General features: G+C 38.0%; 1 protein-coding gene and 1 long non-coding RNA gene across 4 annotated transcripts in view; one reads left to right on the top strand and one right to left on the bottom strand.

Annotated features, from left to right (window-relative positions):
* Window positions 1–556: 556 nt before the first annotated feature.
* Window positions 557–8,501, bottom strand: LOC123615795 (uncharacterized). Its single transcript, XR_006723525.2, has 3 exons — window positions 3,590–8,501; window positions 3,212–3,266; window positions 557–1,225 (listed from the first exon to the last, which is right to left on the bottom strand). It is a non-coding gene; the product is annotated as an uncharacterized LOC123615795 (long non-coding RNA).
* A 123-nt stretch (window positions 8,502–8,624) lies between these two features.
* The window catches only part of SPART (spartin), a 31,976-nt gene continuing 25,320 nt past the window's right edge, over window positions 8,625–15,280 (top strand). Inside the window, exons 1-2 of one of the 3 annotated variants that reach the window (XM_074378077.1) lie at window positions 8,909–9,123; window positions 9,839–9,921. Coding sequence is in view for 1 of the 3 variants with exons in the window: in XM_045514108.2 (XP_045370064.1) it covers window positions 8,702–8,756 (55 nt within the window). In the remaining 2 variants the exon portion in view is untranslated. Of the gene's footprint in view, window positions 8,757–8,908; window positions 9,124–9,838; window positions 9,922–15,280 lie in introns of those variants that run through there. The other 2 variants (XM_045514108.2, XM_074378078.1) reach the window with 2 other exon arrangements.

Genomic DNA, 15,280 nt, shown 5'->3' with positions numbered 1-15,280 from the left:
TACAAAGTTTTATAAAATAGCAGACTTCTCTTTTTTCCCCATGAATAGCATCTTTGCTTTTGAACTCTCTTTGAACTGAGGCACTCAAGTCTGTGGCTGAGTTTAGTGTCATCTGCTGTAACATCAGTTTCGGGAGACAATCAGGCTGGCATGAGCCGCCCCAGACTGGGAGTGCTGAACACAGAATTCCTGGACCTAGATCTTCCCAGCCACGTTGCCTGAATATGGCCAGAAAAGCATTGACTGTTTAGGAAGGACAATCTTCCCAAGACAGTCAAGGTTGTCCAATAATGAATTCCTGGTGAACAGTGAACTTTACCAGCAATTCATCACATTTTTCATCACATCAGCCATTCTTCAGCTTTCCTATAGGTGATATACTCAAGAAGAATGGCTAACATCTAACTGGCCAACCAGCACTAATGATATCCTCTTCTCTTTATGCTTGTGATCCCTAATTACACAAAACTTGGAAAACTTTTACAAATATACATGGAATACTTAAATATATCCACCAATTTAATAATGTAGAAAATGAATCCACTTTGCTGTTTTATCAAGGGGTTCTTTCACAATCCAATTCCAGGTTTCTTCTCCAAAAGGACGAGCAATGTTTAAACAGAAGTTCAAAATTCAGGTGTATCCTTGCTGGTCTTTGACTGAAGAGCACTATTTCCTCTAAGCCTCCATCTCTACCTCTTGTAGAAAAGCTGATGCTCTCATCCAAATGCCCAAACATTCCTAAGGGGTTTGCGGTCCCAAGGACACCTCTGTTTCTGAGCCTTTGCTTTCCCTAATTTAGTTCAGTTCAGCATCATGCACATATTTGTCTTGTTCTGGATCACAGAAACAAGATGGATGTTGAGTCTCTTCCCTAAATTTCTAGCCAAAATTAAACAAAAACAAAACACACAGCATTTTTTGCCAAACTACGCTAAAGGATTCAGGAAATTCAGGCTTCTTACGTCCCAATAGCAAAAACAGCCTCGGGTGTAAAGTGAGGCAACTTTCTTCTTCTCAGTTATTTGTCAGTCTGCCAGGCTGCTTGTCTTGCCTCTTCTCAGTGTTCAAGGCTTCTTATTCCCCAATCCACTCGCTGCCAATCTCTGCTCATTCTTCCTGTAGTGACAGTATTACAAAGTGCTCCAAGTATTCTTCCATTTACTTGTCTTTTATTTGCCTGTGTCCCGAGGGACCCACCTTGACTCTGAGTGGCTTAGGTTTCCTGAAGCAATACAAAACAAGAACTTCGTTATAAAAAGAATTTTGGTGTCTGATGTTAAACTCCATCCTGTTATGCATATAAATATATAGAAAATAAGGTACTTTACTGAGCATGTCATTAGCCTTTTTATAACATAATATAAATAGTATCAATTTGACTAGAGCAAAGCCAAATTAGGTTAGTAAGAAATGTTAAAGGAATTGTTTTCCATACTTTAATTAACAGATTATTTTTAAAGGATATAGATACATACATATGTATATATATATATTTCCTAAGAACAGACTGACTACTTTATATGGAAATCTGGAATTTACAAAGCCTATATACATATCTCCAATTCGATGGGTAAGGAATTACTTTTATCTATTTATTATTCAACTTTTAAATGCTACGTTTGTCCATCATCCAGTATGTAGTCTGCAAGAGGAAAATTATACTGTACTAAGAACATCAAAATTATTGATCTTTTATCAAATGTATGCTTTTCATATAGGAACAGTTTAGGGAAGGAAACTACAATGAGATCATAGACCTAGCCTCATGTAGAACTTTTGGAATATTATCATCACATTAGTCCTCATCATAGTGCACTTCTCAGGAGCTTTATTTTACACTGAGTCATCCTATTGATTTCAGTCTGAGCTTGGACCAGTTAGGGTACATCACCAGTGATAACCTAGATCAGTTTACGAGATGGCTGTACCAACATCTAACTCAATTCATGTCCAAAGTAATTTGGACATTTTTCATTTTAACAATATTCATAATTCTGTGACACTCTCTCTGGGTTTTCTAACCCCCTTTGACAATATCATGTAATAGATGAAGAGAAAAAAATACAACATATTTTCAAGCTGGATAAAACAAGCTGGACAACCTAGATGACACTGAATCTAGTATAACGTACAATGGAACTTTTAGTACGTTCATCTAATTAAAATGCTGGCTTCTAGTCAAGCCTTTAACATGATCATCCAGCTATTGTAATTATAGTGGATACTACATGCCTAAATAATTAAATAGGCATATATCGTGCCTGAAATTCACTAAGAAGGAGATTTTTCTTCTGAGAACTCTTGTGTTATCAAAATAATTCTATACAGTATTAATGTTTTTATTAGTGGCACTATGACAGAGTTAACATAGTATTCACATTTGCTTTTTTTTGGTTCTGTGAAGTCAATTCTTGATGAAAAGAAAGTAACTCCACCACTCTTAATGAAGACAAAATTACACTTTAAAAATTATTCAAATGTGCTTAGCACACAACCATTCTTTGCTAATCATTAAAGGATTTTAGCAGCTGTCATTACTAATGTTTATTGAGTGTCAACTTTAAATGAGTTATTTCAGTGACTTTAGATAACTACCCTATGTAGGTCTCATTTTCACACCCCCGTATTACAGATGAGAAAACAGGCTCAGAGTGGTTAAGTAATAGCAACTGTGAGATGAAGGTTGCTTCCAACCCAGGCACTCAGATTCCAGAACTAGTGGTCTTAGGCACTCAGCTACAAATACGTGAAGTGTATTAATATCTTCAGAGAGGGGCACACATACCACTTTTGGTACGGGATAAAAGTTTCCAAATAACCAATTTCCAGATTTTAATTTCTTATGTGGTATTTCCTAGCATTTCTTTTCCTACTTTCATATTAAACTTCCATGTTAAAACTTCTCAATGTAACACAACAAACTTCTCCCACTTTGCATAAAAAACACACAGCTCTCACTTCCCCAAATCTTACTCTGGTGAATTGCCCACAGTGTAAAAATCTCAAGAGTGCCAAATTAAAGGACAATTCAAAGTACAATTTGGGAGAAACAGCTTTTAAACCACCATAAAGCAAAGTTTAGACATCCATATTTCAGGTAAAGACCATAGAAAAGGAGAGGTATTTTGGAGGGATGTTAGTAAATCAAATGTATTATAGAGTGTGGGGAGGGTGTGAAAAAAATGATAATTTCATTTAAAGACTTCACCTGTCTCTTCCAATTCTTCACTATTGTTAGAGAATGCACTGCCTTTGAGAAGAATCTGGTGGGAACAAAAGAGGGGAAATAAGTTGGAAGTGTAACCAATTATTGCTAGCTTTCCATGCCCAGGTGGAAATGACCAAATCAAATCTCCCTGCAAACATGTTAATTGGGCAAAGGTATACAGAGGTGGACAGATAGTGGAGAGTCCCATCTATGAAATGGTCTGTGCAGATGGTTTAAGGTAAGTGAACATGGAATTTATGGCTGTACATGGAATGGCCCAGAGGCAATGTCAGTGTCAACCATGTAATTTTCTAAGTATAAACTGGAGATAGCTCATGACGGAAGTAGTTCCGTTTGTGCAATACCTGGCATACTTACCTGGTGACCTCAAATGCTAGGTCTGGGCTGGGGCATGTTCCTAGATGGTGTGGGAAAACCTGGGAAGCTGGGTTGGTGGTTTCAGACATCTTCATTATTTTCGAGTATCTCGTAGTCCCCTGTAACCTTGGAATTATTAGTTGAGTTTAATACTAGGTAAAAGCTCTGAATCTTGTTAGTCTATTTTGACTATCTGACCTTTTCTTTTTATTATCTCAGCAAGATATAATAAATGTTTAAAATGGCTTTTTACATATTTTTAAAGATAAGCAATTTTTTTTTTACTAATCTCAAGTACCACTTCAACCTAAGGAACAGGGGCAGATCCAGTTGTGCGGTGCTTGCTGCTTTTATAATTTGGGTGGACTTCTGTAAGAAAAAAACAAAATTAGGAACAAAAGAGACTATTTATTAAGAATGAAAAATCACCAAAATTACAAATTTTAACTGACAAATAGTACAGATATCACCAGAAAAACAACATAACTCTTTTATTAGTCAGGTAGTGAACATATCCCATGTTACTTTTTTTCTTACCTTTCTTGGCTCTATATTCTGATTATTTCTTCATATGAAAATGATTTTGTAATCTATGCCATAGAAAAAATAGAGAATTCAATTCTTCCTCTAGCATGGTTTATTAAGATTCGTTTTTAAACCATAGTATAGAAAAGTTTATTTCAGCTTCACAATTCAATATTGATACTGTCATATAAGTTTTTACAATTGTCATCAAACTTTTAAGAATTAGGAATAGGTTTTTGACTAGGCATTGATGAGAACCAAATTATTTGCTTATACTTTTACAAATCTGATGACTGGAATAATTTTAAATAGATTAGCTTCTGGCTCCATGTATTTCAAACGTTGTTTCTCCTCCACCAGCTTTTTGATGCTGTGCACCGTAGGACACATTCACAAAGCAGTATGACCCTTGCCTGGCATATTTATGTTAGGGTACAGGGTCAGCCAGCAGAGTAGGGATATTCCTGGAAGTCAATGCCACAACACTACGGCTAGTGATAACTTAATGATAGACAGAAGCAACTATAAACGTATGTTATAAAGCAAAAATTAAATGTACAACCAACTCAAATTGTCCTTAGCCAGATCTGCAAAGTGCTACAGCCATGTCAACACCAAGGACAGGAAGGAAAGTCAAGTGCAAAGAGTCAGTGGTCTTAACTGATTGTGGCTAAAAGCTTTTTCTTTCTGTGAATTTTATTCAAACATATATGTGAGCACACTTCAAGGGCTGCCTTGGAAGGACCTTGTGCAAATAAGGGGTCCTGATGATTAACCAAGTTACACACATTATGGTGATCATTTAACATACAGTGGTAATGTTTTCCAGGGCTACTAAATTGATCAAGTTATACAGGATAAAACACAGAGATGAAAACTTCAGCTTGATTCTAGATTTGTTGTGCATTTTCAGTAGGGCAATTAAAATGCAGCTTATTGATTTGGCATGAGAAGTTCTGTAGACCACTTCCCCAAAGATCTAAAACTCCGTAAGAACAGTGAAGGTCAGTGGAGCTACTCCCTCCCTCTACCCTTCCAGCTCAGTGAGGCAGAACCTCCTCTTCAGATTGCTACAGCAGAGAGCACAGGGCTCCCTCTCCCCATCACTAGCAGTGGGAGGGCTGTCTGCCTAGGAGGGCAGGGCACCTGCATTTCTCCTCCTGCCTCCAGCTACCTACAGCTGAGGCTGAGTTCTAAGTGAGCATGGGGAGGCCAGTATCCAAAGCACAGAGCCCTTTAAGTTTTCTTCATCCCTTCTTCTGCCCAGCCGCCACTAGTGGGATGGAGCCACTACCTTGAGTGTGGGACTGCTAAGAATCCTGGGGCCTCAATGGTTCCAGATGGTCACTCTTAGTGAAGCCTTTCTGGTGTTCTTCCCAGAAATTGAGGAAGTGAATAACTATAGCCACTTGGTGACAAATATTTTTGCAGGAAAGTGATTTCCAATTTTCTAATTTAAAAAAAAAAAAAACAGAAGAAGGATCAATTGGATTAAAAAACAAATTTGAACAATTTATCATAAAGTGATTTGGGGCATATGATTTGGAAGTAGTCCAAAGAATTGAGTGACAATGTTGTTATAAAATTCCTTCTGTTAACTTTGTTTTGTTTCTGTGGACAGAGTTTCTCAGGCTTTACATTTTTAAATATTAAAATTAGGACAGGATTGATGCTGAATTCTGTCCCATTCCAGAAATAAATGATAATCATCCACAAATATATGAATTAATTGAAAAAATTCCCTTTCACTTCAAGATCTATTTCCAATAAATATATGCTCTTTGTTCAATAAATGTTTATACAAACTTAACATACATATAATGTAAATAATTATGATAATCAATCCAGGAGATATTTTTAACTGTTTAAATATAATTTGTATACCATAAAATTCACTCATTTTAAATGTGTAATTCGGTGGATTTTATTATAGTGACAGAGCTGTGCAACTATCAGCACAATCTAATTTTAGAACATTTTCGTTACCCTAAAAAGAAAGCCTTGTGCCCATTTATAGCCAATTTCATTACAAACCCCTGCACTAGACAACCAACAATCTACTCTGTCTTTGTATGTTTACCTTTCAAAAAAATTCTGGAAACAGAAATATATGTTCATCTCTGGCTTCTTCCATTGAGAATACATGTTTCTGAGGTTCATCTATGTTGTTGTATGTATCAGTATTTCATTCATTTTGGGGGACAGAACAATATTCCATGGTATGAATATACCACATTTTCAAAGATCCATTCATTGGTGGGTTGACATTTAGGTTGTTTTCACTTTTGGGCTGTTTAAATAATGTTGCTATGAACATTTGTCAAGTATACTTGTGCACTTTGTATGTGTGTACAGGTATTTGTATTATTGTTTATATTACATGTATTCCACTTCCAGAACAAGACAATTCAGCACCAATTCTAAAACTGAGAAACTCTATCCACCTAAACAAACTAAATAAGTACGAGTGGAAGGAGTTTTATAACAGCAGCATCACTCAATTTTTTTTGAACCAAGTGAAATGAAAACATGCCTACACAATTTCCACAATTCCACCTATGAGTGGAATTTCTAGGTCATGTAGTAAGTCTACATATTAACTTTTTAAGAAACAAACTGTTTATCAAAAAATGGCTGCATCATTTTATATTGCTACCAGTAGTGCATGAGGGTTTGAATTTCTCCACATCCTTGTACAACACTTGTTAGTATCTGTCTTTTTTTATTACAACCATTCTAGTGCATAAGTAGTGACATCTCATTGTGTTTTTGATTTGCATTTCTCTAAAGACTAATGACATTGAGAATCTTTTCATTTGTTTGCTGGACTTTGGTAAATCTCTGGAGAAATGTCTATTGAAATCTTTGGCCCACTTAAAAGTTTATTACTTATCTTGTTAATTATTAGGTTTTAGCAGTTCTTTATATATTTGAAATACAAGTAAGGTACAATGATTTGAAATATTTTCTCAAAGTCTATGGGTTATATTTTCAATTTCTTGATGATGTCTTTTGAAGAGCAAAAGGTTTTAATTTTGATGAAGTACAGTTTACCATTTTCTTATATTTTGGAGTCATATCTAACCAGAATACCTAACTATTATGTTGGGATAAAATTTCATCAATTGATATGGAAATATGAATTCAAGAGCAAAAAGGAATGATGTAAAATTTCCTCCTATTAAAGAAAAGCTTGTTAATGTAGTTTTAAAAACTGATGATGTATATAAAATTGTCTGGTATTTAGTTTTCCCACTGGCTACGTCTGAAAGAGTTATGTAACTTTTTCTGTAGAATGTCAATTTAACAGTTTGCATCCTTTGCAACTATTTAAGTGAGATGACAAATTTTGATGCTCAATCTAAAAATGAGAGAGAGGGTACACAGTCATAGTTTTTCAGAATTCTTTTAAAGTGTATAAGAGCAAAATCTTTAAAAACATTGTATTACTGTATATCTTTCAAATAGGTTTTTCTCTTTGGGATAGCTGGCTGTTATTTTTCTGAGATTTCTCAGAAAGGTAAGTACCAAATTTTAAATTTAAAAGACTCCCCCAGTAGTCACCCAACATTCCCCATCATTAATTTTGTTTGAGGGGAGTAACAATTCATCTAGAATTAAGTCACTGCCATCCTTAAACAAGTCACTTTGCTCATCTTAAAAGCTCAGGGCACTTCATATATATGCATATGTATGTGTGTTTTAGTATATTACTTTTTAAAGGCAGGTCTATTCTAAAGCATAAAATCTGTCATCTGTTGACTGAAGAAAAACACACAACCTAAAAGATGCAAGATAGGTTTTATTTGGTGATCTTACTGAGGACTGTTGCCCAGGAGATCAGCTCTCTGACAACTCTGAGGCACTGTTCTGAAGAGAGAAAGGAGCAGCCAGGATATACAGGACTTTTTTTTTTTTTTTTAAAGTAGTTGAACATCAAAAGATTGCTGCTAATTGCAAAGAACAACCATCTAAAGTTAATTATCTTAGTGCTTTCCTATGTATGGGAAGATGCAAGAGTCTGGGCTCATTAATCCTCAGATATGCATCTTAACTATCTAGGGCCAGTATCCAAAGCACAGAGCCCTTTTAAGTTTTTCTTCATCCTGAACTCCCCTCAGGGCTCACTTGGAATTGGGGGGAGGAGGGCGGGGGCCGCTGCATTGGCTTGATCCTTGCAGAACTGGAAAGGCAGGCAACATTCCCTGTCCACACATCTATAATATTTCACCAACTTCAAAGAAAGTTGAAGAAAAATAAAGTATGTTCACTTTGATTTCCCCCTTTCAGCTTTCCATAATCTTAAATGGCATTAGCACACTTGCTATTTATCCTTAAGCGTCAGGAATTTAACATTTTTTACCAAAGTGCTACAGACCTCTAGCACACAGGGCTCCCCTACCCATTAGGGCTCCCACCGCCCGCCGCTCTAGCCCAGTCCCCCCAGCCGCCCAGGGTCCGCGGACAGTGAGAGATTGCGCAAGCGCGGAGGCTGTCCACGTGGCCGGGAGACCCTGGTCGGGGGTTCACGCCGAGGAGGTTCTCTTGGGGCCTTCCGCCCTCGATCCTTTCCTACCCCCGAGTTTTATGGCGACTGAGGGGTTCGCAGTGGACGGACGTCTCCCCAGAGGCCATCTGGAAGGTCAGCGTGGACAGAACCTAGGTCGGGCAGGCGGTCACAAGCCCGCGGGCAGGCCGCCCGAGTGGGCGTCACGTGGAGGCCGGCCGGCGGGGGCTGCGCGCCGGCGCTCGGGTCACGCGGGAGCCGGGCTGGTGGGCGGGGCGGCGCGGCCGCGTGACGTGGCGCGCTGCGGAGCGCGCGGCTCGGCTCGGCTCGCTTTGTCAGTCGCGGCGTGCGGTCGCGCGGGTGCGGGGCGCCGAGAGCCGCGGGCGGGTCCCGGCCGAGCGCCTGGCCTCGGCGTCCGTCTGAGGGAGCCGGCCCTGAGCTGCGGCCGCCGAGCGGGGAGCTCTTCTCGAGGCGCCGAAGCGCCGGAGCCTGGAAGGCACAGGTGGGGCGGCGGCCGGCGGGACGGAGTCGCCCCTGCGTGGGCCCCCTCGGCGGGCGGGTGGCGTGGGCCCCCTGGGCCCGCGAGCTGCCGGGCTGGGCGGGAAGGGCCGGGAAGGCCTCGGGCCCCCACCCTAGTCTCAGAGATGAAACTTTCGATGAAGGGAGAGGTTTCGGGAGAGAATAGTTAGAGAAGTTGTTCTTAGTTAACCCCCATCTCATGTATTTACGGAATCTTCGAGCTCCGTAGGCCCCCTCCCCTATTGACTGTCGGGATGGAGATCGCTGCCTTTCTCCCCCTACAGTCGTCCTAGGGGCGTCTCTATTGACCATTGTTACGCCCCCCACCCCCTGCTGTTTACCTTGGCTTTGAAAATCGCAGCGATTATTCACCCTAACCCAGCGCATACAGCTTCGTGAAAATTCGATGACCGTTCTTTACAGCAACATTGGGGATGGGTAACGCGTGATAGTCCTCTTTCGAGTCCAGGTATTCGTCTGTTTGTTAGGGATTAAGCGCTGCAGAGGAGCCTCCGACTTAATTTCTGTGTCTGGAAAAAGTTTCTCTCGAAATGCGCAGTTTCGTGACACGGCATTATTGCGTTACTGTGGGGTTGGCCCAGTGTTCCACTCCGCAATTGTAGTGAATTGCTTCACTCTGTCTCTTGGATGCTCCAGATTTGCTTTGTTGTATTGTAATTTAATGAATTCTCCTTCAGGATTGTTGTTGCCTGTGAAATAGGGCTTTGAATATCTAAGAATTCAACAATTTTCTTTGAAATTTCCAAAAGCTGAACAAAAGGTAAGAATCCCCGCCCCCCGTTGTAAATGGAGCTATTGTTTGTTTGTTTGTTTATTAACTCATTCTCTTGTTCCATTAACAGGCTTCATTTGGTGACTTATATATGAAACCTGTTTGAAACAGTTTTTCTCTTATGTGTGTTGTTTCTTACCTGTGGGGCTTTCAGGAAAGTCAATGTTTATAGTTTCCCTAGCAAGCTAGAATAGGGTGGGATGCTACAGGAGGCAGTTACAGGTTTCGGGAAAAATTACCTCTCCTTTTTTTTTCGGTTAAGGGCCACCAGATAGGCGGGCATTAAAGCAACTTATGCTCCTTGTCGGGAGATAAATGACTATTGTTAAACACTGCTTGTGATTTGACCGTTAGCGTAATTGTTACTACTTTCAGTGTTTACGAGATTGAAATAAGTGTTTGGTTCAGAGTTTTACCTTTGCTCTTCAATAGTTTTTAAAGCGCGCGCATGGTTATGTTTGAAACAAGTAACATTTTACTTCTTTTATTAGAAAGTTAAAAAAAGTTTAAAAAATAAATGCGCCATTGGTAGCTGGAGCCACGTTTTGATTTGTGATTTAAGATGGTTATAGTGGTGTAGGCACTGTTTTAATACTTTAGATTGACATTTCAAAAACTTTTACTATTCTCAACTGTAAAAGATAAAGCGTGAAACCATGTAATAATTTTTTATCTTTCCAAGACACTTGATAAGTACTTAACGAGGTTAGGGATATGATAGGCTTTTTTTTTTTAAGTCACCATTCTCTAGTCCCTATCCCTGTGAAATGAATTTTCTCAGAGGCTACTGAGAATAAAGCAAATCCTAGAGCAATCACAAAATAAAAACATAATATTTTAATACTGACTTTTTCTACGCTGAGATTCCCAACTACATTTCACCTGATAAATATCCAGGCTCTTCTCCCTGCTAATTTTTTTTCTGTCTTCAAAGTGGAGGTGCCTAGCAAGGAAGGCTGTTCAGCTGCTGCTGACCCATGGAATCACGCTCCCCACCCCCCTCTTATGCGCGCGCGCGCGCGCCTGCCTTCGCTTTAAATAGCCACGGCCCCCTTTCCTCTAGTGACACAGTATTTAGGAAATCTTTCAAAACACTATGTGAAGTAAGCGCTGAAATAAAGACATATGCAAGGTAATACTGCTTCTACGTAGGATTCCTTTATCATTCCTTCTTTCTGCCTTTAAATGCTGTCTATTCTTTAGAGCTTGAGTGAAAAGTCTTTCTACCATGAAACACCAAATTCCCCTCCCACAGTCTGCTAACTTGTGAGCATTGTAGGAGGTTTAGCTTTGGCATCAGACATTTCATTTAATTTTCTTGACAAATATCTACTGTGCCTGGCTCTTTGAATCTCACTTCCGTTTACTAGCTCATTTACTAGTCTTTAAGCAAGCTGCTCAATATATGAAAAATATTTTCTAAATCAGATTTTACTCTCCAAAGATAAGAGGATTAAATGGAGCATAGAACAGTGCCAAGTACATCCAAAGAGCTTAATAAAAGGTAGTAAATTATGGTGCTTCTAAATGCCACAGACCATGTGAGTTTTGTTTGTGGTATAGTATACTTGTGAGTGGTTTTAGAGTAGGGCTTTTAATTTGCTTATGAACCCCCAAAATAATTTTTGTAAAGCTATCCCCCTTGCACACGTTTAGGTTAATTTATAACATTTTGCATCATACTATTATGTACTTGGAAAGGATACAGTTTCCCACTTTGTATAGATCCTGGCATTTTAATATAAAATTGGTACTTTTAACTATATCCCAAAGAGTATAATATTGCACTTTTGTATCCATCACCATCAGTTTTAAAAATATGTAATATCATACACAGTTCCTTTTTCTTGAAATTGTACTTTCATTTTTACCCACCTCCACAGAATGTGACCTTAATATAATGTACTTATGCTTGAAAGCTTTTGATTCTCTATTATACTTGTCTTTAATAAAAATATTTGTATAAATTGAAACTAAAAAATTAAAATTTTTCCTATGATTGTAACTCTAGGAGTTATTTTTCTTCTGGATTGAATATTTACAAGTAGTAATCGATGGTCAGAACAGCATAATACTGGATGGATTTTGATAAAAGAATAATTAAATATGAAAAATAGAATTTTAATGGAAATTTATATCTTAACATGATGGGTAGTTGAAGTTCTGCCTAAGTTGAAATCGACAACGCTGACTTTTTTGGGCTGTTCCATCCTACCATGCTTTTCCATTCTGGGGAATACACCATAGTAAAAATAGGAATGGGTAAGAGGTATTTTTTGTAAAGTGAGAAGATTGTGAAAGGAGTTTGGAAGAGGAAAAACAACAGTGTGATAGCTGGACTACAGGCATATTCCCAGGCAGACCAGTGTTAGTGAGGAGAACTAAGTGGAAGTAGAGGGATCTGTGGAATCCTTTTTCTTAAAATTACATATGTTTTTGGAACATGTTCCTTGACAAGTCTTCATGTACCCTAGGGGTACACATTCCCTAATTTGAAGACTATTTGAGCAGTGGTTATCAGTGAAGATGATTTTGCTGCCGGGGTGCATTTGGCAATGTCTGGAGACATTTTTGATGTCACATGGCAGGTGGAGGCGGGTGTTGGCATCTAGTAGATACAGATCAGAGTGCGGCTGAATATCCTACAGTGCTCAGGACAGCCTCCTATAACAAAGAACTATTCAGCCCAAAATGTCAATCAGACAGAGATTGAGAAACTCTGATTTAGAGGATTAGTTTTGAAATTGAACTGTAACATTGTGATCGAGGGCAGTGGGTTAGTACACTTTTTTTTATTGTAAATTACCAGGTAATAGATTGTAAAATATTTTAGGTTTGTGGGTCACATACGATCTCTGTTGCATATCCTTGTTTTTATAACCCTTTAAAAATGGGAAAATAATTCTTAGCTCCAGAGTCTTTCAAAAACATGTGATCTAAGGCAGTTACTGGCTTTCAACCTGTTTTTTTCTCTGCCAAGTACCTAATGGTAGTAACAGTAGTTTGTAAGGATTAAATGAAATAAACATCTGGCATAGTCTCCTGCACACTTTAAACACTCTGTAAATGGTGCCTTGGTAATAGTGGTGTCTTGTGGCACGTATCAAAAAAGCAGGTGCCCTGCTGTGCCCACTGTTGTTCAAGACCCTATTCAAGTCAATTGGACAAACTTAATGCTGGTTAAATTCCCAAATCAGCTCACAAAAGGCTATTTGACTTCTGCTCTCTTGCTTCCTGAACTCTCATCCTCCTTGTACCCTAAGGAAGGAAGAGTGCGGAATTCCTATCCACTGATTTCTGAAGGAAGAAAGGGAAGGATCTGTGGAAAGGGGAAGCAGTCTACTGACGTTCTAAAGTAGACTTCCAGGGAATTTGACAGTGGATTTGCAGTAGGGCAAGTAAGGGCTGATTATGGTCAGTTGTATATGATGTTTTCTGAATTGGGGACTAAATATATTCTCTCCACTACCATGAAGGTGCTACATGATAAGGTTGAAAAATCTGTTTGTTTTTCAGGTAAGAAAGCATGGTTAGGCTGCTTTCAGTGATGCCTTTATAATGTGGATTGTTGCTAAAACAGCCTTAAATCCTTTAAATTATCCTGTCATAAATTTTAACGAGATCACAGGAAAAGACTAAAGCTGCAGTGTCCAATAACAGTAGGCATTTGTGGGTATTGAACGCTCTGGATGAAGGTGGCTGGAATTGAGATATGCTTTGAGCGTAAAACACACTAGGTTCTATGACAATGTGAAAAAATAAGGTAAACTATCTCATTAATAATTTATATATTGGCTACATGATGAAACAATATTTTGGATGTATTTGGATAAATGAAATATCACTGAAGTTTCTTTTTACTTTTTAAATGTGTCTGTTAGAAAATTTTAAATTACATATGCAGTTAATTAACATAGTAATTCTATTAGACAGTTGCTAGGCTTCAGCTTGCTTTTTAAAAATTAGTAAGTAATTTTTTTATCGTGCACATATTACTGAGAATTAAATATTTGTATAAGGCTTGCGGTAAAGAGTTCCCACTACCCCAGCTTCACTTGTTACTCCCAAAGATAGCTTGTATCAATCTTCTTACCAATTCTTTTGGCCTTTCTAGACAGAGTCATCTCTAAACAGGATGCTTATATTGCCACTATTTTTTGGTGTTAGGCGTTACCCATTAACTTCCTATTGGGAAAGATGAGATTTTTAGGTCTTCCATTCTATACCACATGTACATAAACATTCTATCTATCCATCTTCCCATCTTCTGAATATGGTTGTATCATAACTTTGCTTGTATCAATGTATCAAGATTCATTATTAAATTATTATGACATTAATCAAAACTGAAATATGTGGTACATACAGTTATTTTTCTTTCTAGCTCAGCATCTTGCTTTCCCTGGAGTTAATAATTGTCTTGATATTTATTTCCTTAGTTTACTGTGTATTTATCACTAATTAAACCTGAATCCTCCCATAGTTGTGTAGATCTCTTCTCAAATGCATTAGGGATTCTGTCAATTTTAGCTGCTTGAAGACATCTTCTCTAGAGTTTGTCCTCTGCTCTGGTATGAATTGGTTGCATATTTGTCATCTTGTGAACTCCTTTCTTCAGCCTTGGGATTCCTTTCATCAAACATGGAATCTAAGAAACAGGTATAATATCCGAGCAATTACTTCGCTGGGTTTGGAAGTTACTTTCACTCAGGAGTGTAAATTAATGATACTGTTTCTGTTTTTTCTTTTCTTTTTTGGATAAACCCTTTTAAGATGGTCCCTTTGAGCCTAGTTTTCTGAAACTTCGTTGTGGATCTTTTTTCATCCTTTGTCCACTGGTCTTTTCAATCTGGGATTTCATGCTTTCCAGTTCTGGGAAATTTTTTGAATTATTTCTTTAACTCTTCTACCCATAATTTTTTAAATCAATTCTCTATTTCTGGAAGTCTAATTATTTCATATATTCAACCTAAACTGAGTTCTCTCTGATGTTTTTATATGTCCTTTCCAATTTTTATCTCTTTTTCTTTTTGCTCTGCTTTGTAGACATTTTCTATAATTTTATAACCTTTTCTTCTCATCCCTCTATTAAGTTTTCCTTCCAGATATTTTGTGTGTAATTTCTAAAAGCTCCTTTAGTTCTTTTTGGGGTTTTTTTTTTTTGTATGTGTATGTCCTGTTTTTATTTTATAGATGCAATATTATATTTTTCTTTATGTTGGTATAAAGGTTTTTTGAAATGTTCTTCTCCCAGCATATTGTCCATTTCAACCAAATTGCATTGTTATTTTTCTTTTCTTTCATACTAGATGTTTTCCTCATCTGTTTTCTGATTCTTAGTAGTCTT

This window comes from Camelus bactrianus, chromosome 14, assembly GCF_048773025.1.
Source record: "Camelus bactrianus isolate YW-2024 breed Bactrian camel chromosome 14, ASM4877302v1, whole genome shotgun sequence".
In the NCBI taxonomy this organism is placed as follows: Eukaryota; Metazoa; Chordata; class Mammalia; order Artiodactyla; family Camelidae; genus Camelus; species Camelus bactrianus.
This window is presented reverse-complemented; position numbering and strand designations above follow the sequence as displayed.